Consider the following 16,063-nt stretch of genomic DNA (forward strand, 5'->3'; position numbering starts at 1 on the left):
TGTCAACACATTTATTCTAGACATTTCATTTTGCAAACAGTCTATTTTCATGTTTCTCTGTGAATGTGTCCACTTTGCATCACAGTGGACAGATCATAATGTACCGACGAAAGATTCAAGTCTAGTATTTTCTACAATAAAACAAGTGATTCATGCACTTCTCCTGCTCGTACAGGCTCGCCGTGGAGGAGGTCAAAACACCACCAGGCTAATAATATGTTTCTTGCTCCACCCAACCTGACAGAGAGAGAAAGAGAGAAGAGAAAAAAGGAAAGAAAGAGAAAGAAATGCATTATTATTAGTAGTACATGATCAAACAGCATGTTGACCTGAGCATATGTGCACATTATTCTTAATTACACAAACACTGGACATGAGAGTCAAGTTGTTTTTTGTAATAATTTGGTGTTTTAGTTCAAGACAGTTAATGAGCCTCACATGAGTCTCTCATTTGTGTTGCCAGTTTCAAAGCTGAAATCCAGTTGTTTTAAACCTAAAATGTGTCTCTCTGATCTGAACGGTCACTACCTAAACCCCAGCACCTGCAGAACAATCATGAATCAGCGCCAGTGCAGCCTCTGAAGCTCAATAAGTGAATTCTGGAGGTTTATTAACATGAGGCCTGTCCATAAACTGAGAATGAAAAAAAACTTGGAGGTTAAAGCTCTGGCAACATATGTTCAGTTATGACTTTAGTACTGTACTGTAAGAGCGCAGGCTACATACAGCTCCTTCCAAAACTTTGTGTACCGTCAAGGACCATTTTCAGTTTCCAAATTGCAGTTGTTATATCCAATCCAGTCCACTTTATTTAAATAGCACATTTCACAAACAAATGCAGTTTCCAAAGTGCTGCACAAATACATAATAAATAAAAACAACTAATTAAGTAAATCAACATTTAGACTAGAATCAAATAGCAAAATTAAAATAATAAATATGTATATAAAAACAATAAAACAATGAGACACAGTTACTCTGATCAGGCCGATGTGATTACAAAAGTACAAAATCTAATCTTTTATGAATACCAATTAGAATACTATTTTACACAACAGTATATCAAACCATAAGCAAGTAATATTACTCTGACATTATCTGAACATTAGATCACTTTACAATTTGTTCCACTCATTCCTCAGTCACGCTCATTCTTCTATCCTCTGGTTTCAGAATGATGAGAAATTACTATACCTGCCACACCTGCCCTGCGTCAGACTGACAGAAACGTGGCTGCATATCTGTGCCTTTGTCCTCTACCATCATTCACACTGATATATTCATACTAACGACACCCTTTTATCCTCTGTGGCTTTTGTCAACCTAATTTTTCATCCCTGCTTTGTGAAAATCAAACTCGAATCGACAGCGACTTGCTAATCCTTTGTATCAAATTGAAAAAGTCTGAAAAGCGTTGGAGCAGATCTGTATTGAAGCCCCCGTCACGCCCCCCTCCTCCTCCTGTATCCCCGTGTCTGTATTCAACGCGGTGTCTCTGGCCTCGGCCTCTCCCAGTGGCCCTGGTTATTCGCCTGTGATGGAGCAGATTAACAGCGATGAGTAACTGTCAGATCGGATTGGGTTTGCGCGGCAAGACAAAATGGCAGAGAGCGGTGTTTTAATCTGAGGTTTCGAGTCATCAGAGGTTTGATTTCTGTCTGTTCTGTCCACCGGGGCCGGACAGATGTCGTGATCACACACTTTTGGAGGTAAGTTTGTGACAGAGATAAAGAGGTCTTTACATGGACACGAAAGTTTACAGTTCTTCGTCTAGGCCTGTCACGATAACACGTTTTTAACACAGCGAAGAAAAAATCCACTGATGGAATAACCTAGTCATTCAGTATATTCAGGTGTCAGCTGACCTCTTTCTTTGAGCACAGACTGTTGCTGAACCTAGACCTGACCAACTGCAGCAACCACAACATATTTGCTTAGTTAAATCCAGGTGGAGACTTTTTTTTGTTCAGGCACTGTATTTCTACAGAGGAATATTGAGATAAAACGATAATACTGAAACTACTTTGTGCCGCTGACATAAAGCAGGATAATCCCAGTAAACCTTTTTAAACAGACAGAAAGCCTGAGCTGCAGCAAATAAATGCCAGAACGAGCTGATAATTAGCCATAGAAGTTTTTTATTCTACTCTCTACAGCTCAAATCTGAACTCATGACATAAAAATGGCAAAGAAACAGTCCCAACGATAAATACTGAGCCCCAGAAACATATCTTAGAACAATAAATTAACGTGCTTGTCTCCATGGAGATGCTACGGATTTGCCTGGGATGTGACAATAATGGAAATCAACTCATCGATCTCCTTGAAGATAAAAAAAAAATGAAAGTCGCACTGGAAGTTAGAGATCAGATCTGTGGAGAGGCGAAGTAAGAATGCATGTTTTTTCAGGTCATTTTGAGCAATAAAAATACGTGGAATTGAGTAAAAGCAAAACAGATGAATTTAAAGCCACACATCAGGTGACAGAGAGTCCACCTTTAACTGTCAAATGATTAAATGCAACTTATTAACTTAATTTAATATCAGATTTTTTTGTTTTTTTGTTTGTTTGTTTGTTTTTTGGGTCAGTGGGTCATATCTCGTACTTGTTCTTTGACTGTGAACAATGAGCTTTTAGGGCAAATATATTCTCACTCGTCAAAATGTACTGGTCAGATACACAGATGTACTTAAATCCAATGTCTTCTTATTAACCTCAGTGATGTAACGCTGCTGTAGTTCCCACATGTGGTCTGCGTTTGACCCATTTTAATCATGTGTCACACACAGAGGCCGTAGTGTCCCTTCTAATCCCCAATCAAACATGAAATCACAATGAGACACACATGTTTGAATGGACAAGAGAAAAGATAGAGGAAAGGAGGGAGGGGAGGAACAGGAGGTGGAGAGGATGCAGAGCAGAGGAGAGGTAAAGGAGAGGGGGAGGAGAGGAGGTAGAGAGGAGGAGAGGAACAGAGGAAAAGGAGAAGAGGAGGAGAAGGAGGAGGAAAGGCACAGGAGACAGGAGCAGAAGAGGAGAGGAGAGGGGGAGTGGAGAGGAGAGGAGGAAAGGAGGAAAAGAGGTGGAGAGGAGTAAGGGGAGGAGATAAGAAAGGAAAGGAGGAGGAGAGGTGGAAAAGAGAGAGGAGGTAGGAGAAAGAGAGGGGAGAGGATGAGAAAAGAGGAGAGGAGAGAGAGGAGGATAGGAAAAAGAGGGAGCAAAGGAGGGGAGGGGAGGGGGAGTGGAAAGGAGAGGAGGAAAGGAAGAGAGAAGAAGAAGAAAGGAGGTGGAGAGGTGGAGAGGATGTAAAGAAGAGGAGAGGAAAAGGAGAGGGGGAGGAGAGGAGGAGGAGAGGAGAGGAGGAGGAAAGGAGGAGGAGAGGAGGAGGAAAGGAGAGGAGGAGGAAAGGAGAGGAGAAGGAGAGGCAGAGGGGATGGGAGCAGAAGAGGGGAGGAGATAAGAAAAGGAAAGGAGGAGGAGAGGTGGAAAGGACATAGAGAGGAGGAGAGGAGGAAAGGAAAAGAGGAAAAGGGGAGGTGGAAGAGGAGGTACAGAGGAGGATAGGAAAAAGAGAGGGGGAGGAGAGGGGGTAGAGAGGACGAGAGAAGGAGAGGAAGAAAGGAAAAGAGGAGGTGGAGGAGGAGGTATAGAGGAGGAAAGGAGGAGAGAAGAAGAAGAAGAGGAAAGAAGGAGGAGAGGTGGAGAGGACATAGAGAGAAGAAGGGGAAAAGGAGAGGGGGAGGAGGTCAGGAGGAGGAGAGGAGGAGGAAAGGACATGAGGAGGACATGTGATTGTGCCGATGGTAAATATGCTCCAACTGCTGCAGTTTAGATCAGATCAGACATTAGAGAGATAAAACAGGAGCAGAGGAAAGATGGAGGGATGTGACTCTGAACAGTGTGGGAGGAAGAGTTTACACAATGACAGGAATAAAACAAATACAGAGGCCCAAGAGGGACTATGTCAAATAGAGACTATGTACAGTATCATCTGTGTCCTCTGCATTTGGCCCGTCCTTCAGTGTCTCTGGGTCAAATTTGCACTTGACCCACCCTTCAGTGTTTCTGAGTTAAACCTGCATTTGACCCATTCTCCAGTGTGCCTGGGTTAAACCTGGATTTTGAAACATCCTTCAGTTTCTTTGAGTTAAACCTGGATTTTGACCCGTTCTTCAGTGCCTCTAGGTTAAATCTGCATTTGACCCATTCTCTACTGTCTCTGGGTTAAACCTGCATTTAACCCACCCTTCAGTGATTGACGGGAGAAGAAACCCACCCATCAGGTCCAAAGTCTCACACTGTAGACCATTGCCATGATGACGATGTGTTTACCTTCTACTCTGACAAGAACACCAGTGTTACATAACATTAATATTAACCACATTCTCCATTGATTTGTCATATATTTCCACATCCCAATGAAATCAAAAGCAGAACTAACACATCTCTGCTCCTCGACCTTCACGTCCTCACAAACTGAATTTCATTTACATCAATCCTGTGCATATTTATTATAGATTTATTGTGTGCAGATCGGAATATAAGACTCGTATTCTTCTTCAAAACACCTTACGTCAATGAACCTCTCAAACATTCACACACACATTCATACACAAGTGTACACAGACACTGGGGAAAGAGGGGGGTTAAGTGTCTTGCCCAAGGACACAACGACAGCATTCATCTGTGGGAGCTGGAATCGCACCGTATCATAGTAGTAGTAGGAGTAAACCACAGCGATAAAGCCCTCATCACCCCTTTCATTCCTGATCTGACATTTTTCACTTAGACCTTTTCCCTTTTTCCTGAGGAGTTTTGACATTGGAGCAGCTCTTCGTCTTCTTCTTTTCTTACTCTCAAAGCCCAACAGAAGCGAGTGGAAGTTTAGACTCGCCAAGGACAGATGAGGGCAGAAACAGGAACAAGATCATGGAGTTTAAAAGAGGGAGAGACGAGGCTAACACTGCACTGGGTCTGTCTGGTTGGGTTAGTAATCAGAGGTTTGATTAAAATAGAAAAAAACAAAAAACAACTCTTAATATACGGAGGAAATGGGCAGAATTAAACATGGAATAAATGAAGATTCAAACTGGACAAAACCTGAACTGAACTAGCTAGGTCGAAATCAGCACTAAACCAGGACTAAACCAGGACTAAACCAGGACTACAGCAGGACTAAACCAGGACTAAACCAGGACTAAACCAGGACTAAACCAGAACTAAATCAGGACTAAACCAGGACTAAACCAGGACTAAACCAGATCTAAATCAGGACTAAACCAGGACTAAACCAGGACTAAACCAGGACTAAACCAGGACTAAACCAGGACTAAACCAGGACTAAATCAGGATGAAACCAGGACTAAACCAGGACTAAACCAGGACTAAACCAGAACTAAATCAGGACTAAACCAGGATTAAACCAGGACTAAATCAGGATGAAACCAGGACTAAACAGGACTAAATCAGGAGTAAATCAGGACTAAACCAGGACTAAACCAGGACTAAACCAGAACTAAACCAGGACTACACCAGGACTAAACCAGAACTAAATCAGGACTAAACCAGGACTAAACCAGGACAAAATCAGGACGAAACCAAGACTAAATCAGGATTAAACCAGGACTAAACCAAGACTACACCAGGACTAAATCAGGACTAAACAAGGACTAAACCAGCACTAAACCAAGACTAAACCAGGACTCCACCAGGACTGAACCAGGACTAAACCAGAACTAAATCAGGACTAAACCAGGACGAAACCAGAACTAAACCAGGACTAAACAAGGACTAAACCAGCACTAAACCAAGACTAAACCAGGACTCCACCAGGACTGAACCGGGACTAAACCAGAACTAAATCAGGACTAAACCAGGACTAAATCAGGATTAAACCAAGACTAAACCAGAACAACAACAGGACTAAATCAGGACTGAACCAGGACGGAACCAGGACTACACCAGGACTAAATCAGGACTAAACCAGGACTACACCAGGACTGAACCAGAACTAAATCAGGACTATACCACGACTAAACCACGACTAAATCAGGACTAAACCAGGACTAAACCAGGACTAAACCAGGACTAAATCAGGACTAAACCAGGACTAAACCAGGACTAAACCAGAAGTAAATCAGGACTAAACCAGGACTAAACCAGGACTAAACCAGAACTAAACCAGGACTAAACAAGGACTAAACCAGCACTAAACCAAGACTAAACCAGGACTCCACCAGGACTGAACCGGGACTAAACCAGAACTAAATCAGGACTAAACCAGGACTAAATCAGGACTAAACCAAGACTAAACCAGGACAACAACAGGACTAAATCAGGACTAAACCAGGACTGAACCAGGACTACACCAGGACTAAATCAGTACTAAACCAGGACTAAATCAGGACTAAACCAGGACTACACCAGGACTGAACCAGAACTAAATCAGGACTAAACCACGACTAAATCAGGACTAAACCACGACTAAACCAGGACTACACCAGGACTAAACCAGAACTAAATCAGGACTAAACCAGGACTAAACCAGGCCTAAATCAGGACTAAATCAGGACTAAACCAGGACTAAATCAGGACTACACCAGGACTAAACCAGGACTACACCAGGACTAAACCAGAACTAAATCAGGACTAAACCAGGACTAAACCAGGACTAAATCAGGACTAAATCAGGACTACACCAGGACTAAATCAGGACTACACCAGGACTAAACCAGGACTAAACCAGCACTACACCAGGACTAAACCAGGACTAAACCGGGACTACACCAGGACTAAACCAGAACTAAATCAGGACTAAACCAGGACTAAATCAGGACTAAATCAGGACTAAATCAGGACTAAACCAGGACTAAACCAGGATTAAACCAGGACTAAATCAGGACCAAATCAGGACCAAATCAGAACTAAACCAGAATCAATTCAGGACAAAACTGTAGGTCTAAACCAGGACTAAACAAGGGCAAGTGTACACTAGGTTAAAACCAAGACCAAACCAGGACTAAACTAGGACCAAACTAGATCTAAACCAGGACTACACCGGGACTAAACTAGATCTAAACCAAGACTAAACCAGAAACAAAGGATCTCTAAACCAGAGCTAACCTAGAAACCATGACCAAACCAAAACTTACCCATTACCAAACCAAGACCAAACCAGGATTAAACCACAACTTAACCAAGACTCAACCAAGACTCAACCAGAACTAAACCGGACCAAACCAGGACTAAAATCAGCCCAGACCAACAGAAAACCAGGGCTAACGTTGGACTAGCAGAATGCTTTTGAACCCTTCTAAAACCTGCACTACTATAAGTGACTTGATACTTTTTCTGGTGTTTTTCTTACCTCCGGGGCACCTCCTCAGGATGTATTTGCGCACTTCATCGTAAATGAAGATGAGGAGGCTGTACGGCAAAGCGCAGAACCACCACAAGATCCTGAGAGCACAGAGCCACAGTGTCATCAGAGCAGAGCACAGGGTAATGGGGCTCTATTAGGCCTAATGTAAAGAGGCTATTTGTCGCTTGAGTGGAGTTATGCGTGTGTGTGCGTGTGTGCGTGAGCGTGCGTGAATGTGGTACTTCCCTCCCTTTAGCACCCAGGGCTAAACTGTGCAGAGTGGAAGCGAAAAATGTTGTGTAAATAAAAGTGTGTATACTTCGATTAAACAAAGTCCAGTATCATTGCAAATGTATTTATTAGAGAATTTGTATTATTATTACTGCATTTAGTGGTGTGTGTGGGTGTGTGTGTGGGTGGGGGGGGATTTTACTTGGATTAAACCGTAGCAAAGTCCAGTGTCACTGCAAATGTAATTATTAGAGAAATGGTAAAAAAATAAAAAAAATAAATCATCCTCATATCTCATCTTGACCCTCCACAGGTGGTGTCATCCTTTTTCCACTGTCGGGTCCTGGGAGCCTGAGGGGTCTATGCAGTATCTTTGCTGTTCCTAGTACTGTGGTTTCCTGGACTCAGCTCATTGTTTCTGTGTTGGTTGAGGGAGGGCTCTCTCAATGCTGCATTCACATCTTCCAGGAGACTTTGAGATGGTACTTCACTTAGCGTCTGTACTTGGTGTCAGGGTTGCCTTGTGTTCATTTGGGCCATGATCTTATCTTTCAGGTCAGTCACTGTCTCATTCAGTGTGATACTTATTGAGGCTTCGCACCCAATCTCCGGTTGGAGAGTTGATGTTAACTCCCCTCTGACTTAGCCTCCTGGCTCCCTCTTGCCGTAGCATTTGTGTTGTACCTTGTCAGTCTCAAGTTGTGATAGCAGTTGCTGTTTGCAGATATTGGAACACTAACCTACTTGTTGCTTAGCTATAAGCTTGGACTGTGTAACTATTTGTCCCACATCCTGTTCATGTAACCCCTCTGACTCGGGTCACTGGTGTAGTAGCATTCCAACAGAACCTTGTTCTTGCATCTTGCCCATTTTCATCTTGTTCCAATCGCCAATTTCTCATCAAGGTGCTCTGGTTCCCCAACACCTGACGCAGACCTTGTTTGGCCGTGCGACGTCTGAGCATCTCATAGGTTTGATTTGCACTCTGTCTGAGGTAGAAAGCAGTGCGAAGGTTCTTGGCCATGTATATATATATATATATGTGTGTGTGTGTGTGTGTGTGTGTAGACCCTCAGTCGTCCAGGTCTGATCCATAGCAAACAATGCAGTTAAATAAGATAAGATATGCTTTTGTTAGTCCCATAGTGGGGAAATTCCAGACAATTCTAGACAAATCTGTCAACTGGACAAATCTTGTGAAGATGTTTCGCTGCTCATCCAAGCTGCTTCTTCAGTTCTGGTCAGAATGGTGGTGGCCACTGCCTTTAAATCTATCTGAGGGGAGGGGCTAACTACACTGAAACTGTAAACAGCTATTGTCTCCAGTTTCAGCTGAAACTACCCTTTTCAGCCCTTAACGACCCTGCTATTGTTCTCATTGTTCTGGGTCTGAGGATGGCGTTGTAGGACTACAACTCCATCCTCCACCCAAGGTGTAGGCTGTGCAAAGAGGCCCCTGAGACAATCCCCTGAGAGGTCCCTGAAACAATAACTGCAGGGAAAACATACATGGAGCGGCTAAATTCCTTGAATGTTGTGAAAAGCACTTATAAACTCAGAATACATAAGGAGTAACTTTGGACCACTTATAATAAACTACTGTTTTTCACGATTTTAAGACAATAACAATTAGGTACAGTGCCTCCATGTAGTTGTGAAGGAAAGTTGAGTTGTATGTCATCAACTGATACCTTTCAAGTGATGCCATGAATAATTCTTTGGGTGGGTGAATCTAACTAGAGGCACTGCTCTCTCTAAAGCATTGTTACTCTCTCTGTTAGTCTGAGCTTTATTTTAACACAATCAGACCAGAAAAAAAATGGTTTAGCTGGAACTACAACAGGTGAGCTGATTTATGCTGTTAAACAAGTCCCTCAGTATGCAGTCCTCATGTATGCAGTGTAAATGTAGGTGGCGTACTTGAGCGGGTACATGCGCAGAGCCACGTCCATCCCGGGGCAGTAAGACAAGAAGGCAGCCAGAGCCGTCTCCACAAACAGCCCGAAGATCAGGATACGGTTTCTACAGGAGGCAAAGGGACAGAGCAGAACAAGAGCTAGTAACTTTTATACTCACCCAAGTTCATTTAATTTGCTTTACCTTCTACGATATGTCTACGATATGTGTAACAGGCATGACAGAATACTTTTAACCAATAATAAATTCATGACCAATTGTCATGTGCCAATAGAAGCCAATTAATGGGATTTTTTTATATCAATACCTGGTCAAATGAGTATCTGGTTTGGATACTAGTTTTAGTATCGATTCAGACAAATAAACTCTTCAGTAAAACCACACCTCGTTCTTAACTCCTTTCACGTGTCAGAAGTGCTGCGTTTACCTCTCTTCACTCTTTCTCCTCTTCACTGCATTCTGTCTAAGCACCAAAATATTCAATAAACTATTTTGTGCATGTCTCCAGTTCCCTTTCAGCGAACTAAATACCTCATGTTGTTGACCTTTTGAGGACATTTTAAAATCAGACCAATATAACAGTTGTCTTATCTCACACACAGACACACAGTCCATCTCTACACTGGGGTGACATTTGGGAGGGCCGCACATTCGGTTCATGTTTGCTCACTTAATCCCTGTGTTTTTTTGGCTTCAGAAAAAGGCCAAACTCAGATCAATGCTTTAAGAATGGACACGTGGGGATAAAAGAAGGATGTGGAGACTCAAAGGGAAAAATATCTGTCACAGTTTAACAATAACACTCGACTAACTTTGTGCAAAAGCATATAATAACAGTACTTCAGGACAAAATAACTACTGACCTTATCCTTAGACAGTTTAAAGGTGCACTATGTAAATTTTCTGGCATCTGTTTGTCTCTATGGAGAAGTTAATGCTTTTTAAAAGATTTTTTAGATAAATATCTTCAAGCATGTCTAAGAGAATATGCATGGAATTTTCTACAGCATGGCATTAAACTGACTTATTTTGCATTTTCAATTATAGTTGTTTTTATTGCCTTATAACCGGGTTTTCCCAGTGGTCTCCCATCCACGTATTAACCAGACCTGACGTCCGCTTAGTTTTCCAAATCAGGCAAGATCGGGCATTGTAAAGTAGGTTTGTCCTTATTCTTATACAGCAATGTGGTATAATTGAGGTGCGTTTGTTTTATGTACCTACAAATGTGTTTTTGCGATATTCCTGGGTTTTAACTGACAAATTCAGCATTTTATTGGCTAATATTATTAGTTTTGCCATGGCTGCACCACTGTGGCACCTTGTATTCCCAGATAAACAAAATGTCATACTGTGAAACATTCCAGGCACAGGAATTACAGATAGTGTACAAAGAGTTTGGATGTCTTTTCCTTCTGCATATGTCTTTAGAGAGAGAAAAAATACTATACTACTATATTGATGAGAACAGATTTGCCCGAGTTCCTTTGCCCCAGCTAGGACAGGTGTGTGTGTGTATCAGGTGTATGGTGTGCCTCACCTCATGCCCTGCTGGTAAAGAGAGTTCCTCCTGGTCTTACAGATGATGACGTCGGCCCACTGCACAATGACGATGCTGCTGAAGAAGGCCGTGTGACAGGTGAACTCCACGATCTTCCTCTGCTCGTACGTCTGCACAGAGACACAGGTTAAACGCACATCATTCACAAGATAAACATATATATTTATCTCATGTAGTGACATCAGAATCTGCACTTTGTTACTCCTCAGTATTGGTACCTACACTTATGTTTTTGTGGTATTGTTGGGTTTCACATGACAAATTCAGCATTTTATTGGCCAATATTATTTTTACAGATACATTTTATTGTCAAAATGCAGGTTTTGTTGTAATACAGTGAGTTCTTTGGTCTAGTCACTAAAATAAATCACCAGGTGCAACATTTGTGAATTTATCTTTTGAATAACTCCATCTGAAAACCACCAATAATAGAGGTGTGTTTGATTTACATACCCACTGCTGCCTGTAGGGGTGTTTGGAGGGCGCTTGTTTTACGTACCCACTGTTGTCCATAGGAGTCCTCCAGGTCGTTAACTTCCCGGTCGTCCCATTGGATCCTGACGCCCACCAGACTGCTCGGGAGGAAACCGTTCTCCGCCAGAATCACAAAGTATGTGAAGAAACCGGCCAGCGCCTGGATCATGCCTGCAGCGACAGGAGTACAGGGTGTTGTTACAAATACAGATACTGTATAGAAGAGAAAAGTATATGTTTGGGTTTGAATGGAAAAATTTAAAATATATAAAAAATACAGTCTATGTGCTGTATCTGATTTTTACTTTTACTTTCTTGTCTTAAAATGTGAAAAACAAAACTAGTTCATTTTAAACAGTTTGCAGAACATCCTAATTATTCACCACAATGAGTTTATAAGAGCTATTCACAACAAAACTAAAAACAACTAGCTAACTGCGCACTTCCTGATTCTAATAAAATGCTTTTTAATCATATGCAGACATCACACAGCAGATTTATTTTGACCTCAAGAGCTGCTTATACAATATATTTGCACTGGGACAAGACAGATTTTGCTCAAATACATGGGAAGAAATCATGTACAGGGCCTTTAAAATTCAACTATAGATCATAACGTTAGGTTCTGTTCATTGTAAACCTCAAATATTAATCTAAAACAGGAGTCTCAAACTAGCGGCCCAGGGGCCAATTGCGGCCTGCAAGACAATATTTTGTGGCCCATAGGACAATATTAAAGTTTAATGTTAGTGTGGCGTTACCATGTTTCATGTCGAAGATTCCGCCAAATCAGTAAACTCCAAACACACGTGTCACTCGCGCTGTGTACTCCCGTCGCAAAAGATTCAACAAAAAACAATGTCTGTAAAATCCACAAGAATTGACATATTTCCTCATGTATGTTGAAACGATTTAGAAGATTTTAACCAAGCTTTTTTTGTGCAATACTGGCCCAGCCTCACCCAGACTCTAATTTGAGTCTAAAATGTCCTTACTTCCTGTTCAAAACTACAGATCTGTAAAGTGCTAACAACAGATCTGAATCGATATTTTTAGTGCTGGAAAATGGCTCTGATATTTTGAAACCCTACATGTATGTTCCAGTGTCAGAATTTTTGTTTTTGCAATTAAGTCCCAAGCTGTGGGGGCGGGGAAAGGGGCTAAGTGAAACCAGACATTTTCTGAGCACTCAAGGTTTAGATCCAGAGCTACAACGCTGAGTAAGCTAATGATAATGGAAAACTTTTACGACATGGCTTAAAAGCTCTTTACATTTTACATAACACTTCCCCTTTAAGACAGAGCACAGTTTTATATAAGAGAACCTGTATTTGTCCCACTGTGAGGAGATAAATAAGACTACAAAAATAGACCTTTAATCTACGGGTTTAAATGAGAAGGATTTTAAATGAGAGTATTTCTTCTCTGAGGTACTGGGGTTTAATTGTCTGTAAGTGTTTTTGATGTGTCCTCTCTCTGCCGCTGAAAACCGGAGACGTAATGGGACTAAATGGCTTCTTCTCCAAACTCCTAATGGACGTTTAAATCTATTATTGTTTTTAGTTCTTCTCATTACCAGATCTTACCCGCAAGACGCAACCTCTCATCAAGCAACATGCAAAAAGCAAAATGACTGCCATCATCTCTTTAAAGCCTCAGTATGTAACTTATCAGCCAAAACATTGACTAAAATAAAAAGCGTCATTACTGTGATGTGCCGCCTCCAGAAAGTTACATACTGTACCTTTAAATGCCAATCATGTTTTGCTATATGTTTTGAAGATTAACATAACATTAATTAAACTCAAAGCATGTCCTGATTGAACCTCCAGAAAAGTTGCACAGTCCATCTTTAAATACCTTTAGTTAATTTTATCCAACAAAATCTGCTAAGAAACAACAGATATTTGTACCATCATCTTAAATGTACAGTACGTAACTTTCTGGAGGCAGCACTTCACCTGTATGACTCCATGGAAACCACACTTTGGACCATTCTTAATGTAGATAGGCATGTTTTAGTATAGTATAGCTAAAGCAACTAGATTTCCATGGAAACAAGCAGGAAGAGGCAGTCCTCCAAGCCAAATAAGAGCCAGGTTTGTGGATATGCGAGTAAAGATGCATGTTTTTCAGTGCGATTAAAACAACCTACAAACCTGAAGGATGATGCCATATTCTTGTAAATTTCCGTATACATTAGCCGCACAGTTTTCCTGTGTATGTCTTTAGCCTGTTGCGCTTAAGCTAACATGACAGCAGCGCTAACACCTAAGCTAAAGTGACAAGAATCCCCTGAACGCACCACAATTTATAGAGCCATCCTCAGTTCTGACGGGGATATTTTTACACGTTTAAATAAAAACTCTCCCTGTGGTTTGACGAGGAGCAGTACGCCTCAAGTTTGTCATAAAATATTAAAATCAAAAACGACACAGCGATCACGTACTCTTTCAAACGAGTAGTACTCAGTTACTTTACATGAGTAACTGTTTTCTTATACTATATACACCTTGAGTAATATATAGTACAGTGTAACAGTACTCTTACTCGAGTAATATATGGTACAGTGTAACAGTACTCTTACTCGAGTAATATATAGTACAGTGTAACAGTACTCTTACTCGAGTAATATATAGTACAGTGTAACAGTACTCTTACTCGAGTAATATGTAGTACATATATAGTACAGTGTATCAGTACTGTTTTTTGAGTAATATATAGTGCATATATAGTACAGTGTATCAGTACTGTTACTTGAGTAATATATAGTACATATATAGTACAGTGTAACAGTACTCTTACTTGAGTAATATATACTACATATATAGTACAGTGTAACAGTACTCTTACTTGAGTAATATATAGTACATGTATAGTACAGTGTAACAGTACTCTTACTTGAGTAATATATAGTAGATATATAGTACAGTGTAACAGTACTCTTACTTGAGTAATATATAGTACATATATAGTACAGTGTAACAGTACTCTTACTTGAGTAATATATAGTACATATATAGTACAGTGTAACAGTACTGTTACGTGAGTAAAAGTTGTGGTTCCTCTTCTCTCTGCGAGTGAGTCTACAGCAGGGGTGTCAAACTCATTTTCACTGAGGGCCACATGAACAAAATGGCCGCCATCAAGGGCCAGATATAACTGTGCGGCAAGATAAATGCCACTAAATGTAAGCAAATGTCATGTAAAATAAATGTAACTACTTATTAACTTGTTAAATAACTCTTTCTATTGTTAAATAACTTGCTTATTCAAGTTGGAAATATTTAAGTTTATCAGTGGATACACAGTTACAGACATTTTTAAAAGTGTATCGGGGCACACCTGCTCACAGACCTTCAGCACTGCTTCAAAAATAGCTTTTTAATTATTGGGCAATTTGTTGTTTTTCTTGAAGGCTAACGTTTGCATACTTGGCTCCGTATTTGGTCTCAAAATGCAGACGTAGATTGTACTTTTTCACAACCGACAACGCCTCATAACATAAAAAACATACAGGTTTTTCTCCTTGAAGCACAAACTTGTGTTCACCTTCAACTTTCTTGAAACTGCCCTCCATGTCCACACTTATCATCTTCCTGAACATTTTGGGATCATTATCTTGCAGGCCACATAAAATGACATGGCGGGCCGCATTTGGCCCCCGGGCCTTGAGTTTGACACACATGGTCTACAGTGACAAAAGCTGATAACTCTTTATAATGTAGAAGGTCTGCCACCTGCTCCATCTCCATGGAGATGTTCTTACTTTGCTTAGAATGTTCCACCATATGGCATTGTTGCACCATTAGGTCAAGTTATAGCTCAGATCTGTGGAGAGAGGACCTCACTCACAATATGAACACATGTTTTTCAAGGGTTGGAGTAATTTTTTTCTGCAAAAAACAAACAAAACCAAAACATGTCCAATTGCAGCTTAATGCTTTACTGTGGAACATTCTAGGTAAAGCAATAGCATTTTCATGGACTCAAGCAGGTGGTAGAACTGTAATTCATACTGCACAAACAGTTTATTAATAGTTAGGTTATTAAGAAGGATTCGGGCTAAGTAACAGCTTCACCTGACAAACCCAAAGCCCTTATTTAGGAACAATAGTAATAGTAATCATACAGTGTGACCCAAAAGCTTTATGTCGACAGTTTTGTGTTTCTTGCAGCACTCCTTCAGTTTGCCTCATTTTTGTGTTTATATCTTTTTGAAAACACCACAATTAGTGTTATTTAATATTTAGGTGGTATCCCTAAATGACTCTTCATCTCACCTGTGAAGTAGTTTTCTCTGAAATATTTTTCCTGGATCACTATTTTGTACTAGGACGTAGCAAAAAAAAATATGTAATTGTGATTTTTCTGACAAGCATTGTGATTAGATTAAATTTGTGATTTCTGATTTACTAAAAGATTCTGTTCAAAGTTCATATTTTAAACACATCCAGAACAACTGACGGAAAGACTGAAATCTGAACTGACAAACTAAAACAAAAATCACATTTCAGAA

General features: G+C 40.7%; 1 protein-coding gene across 1 annotated transcript in view; it reads right to left on the minus strand.

The window, feature by feature from the left end:
* The window catches only part of atp1a2a (ATPase Na+/K+ transporting subunit alpha 2a), a 169,896-nt gene continuing 153,833 nt past the window's right edge, over positions 1-16,063 (minus strand). Inside the window, exons 20-24 of the mRNA XM_055228471.1 lie at positions 11,570-11,715; positions 11,050-11,180; positions 9,513-9,614; positions 7,368-7,459; positions 1-237 (exon numbers count right to left, since the gene is read on the minus strand). Of these exons, the coding sequence (XP_055084446.1) occupies positions 209-237; positions 7,368-7,459; positions 9,513-9,614; positions 11,050-11,180; positions 11,570-11,715 (500 nt within the window). The 3' untranslated portion in view covers positions 1-208. The remainder of the gene's footprint in view (positions 238-7,367; positions 7,460-9,512; positions 9,615-11,049; positions 11,181-11,569; positions 11,716-16,063) is intronic.

This window comes from Periophthalmus magnuspinnatus, chromosome 17 (genome assembly GCF_009829125.3).
Source record: "Periophthalmus magnuspinnatus isolate fPerMag1 chromosome 17, fPerMag1.2.pri, whole genome shotgun sequence".
NCBI classification, from domain to species: Eukaryota; Metazoa; Chordata; class Actinopteri; order Gobiiformes; family Gobiidae; genus Periophthalmus; species Periophthalmus magnuspinnatus.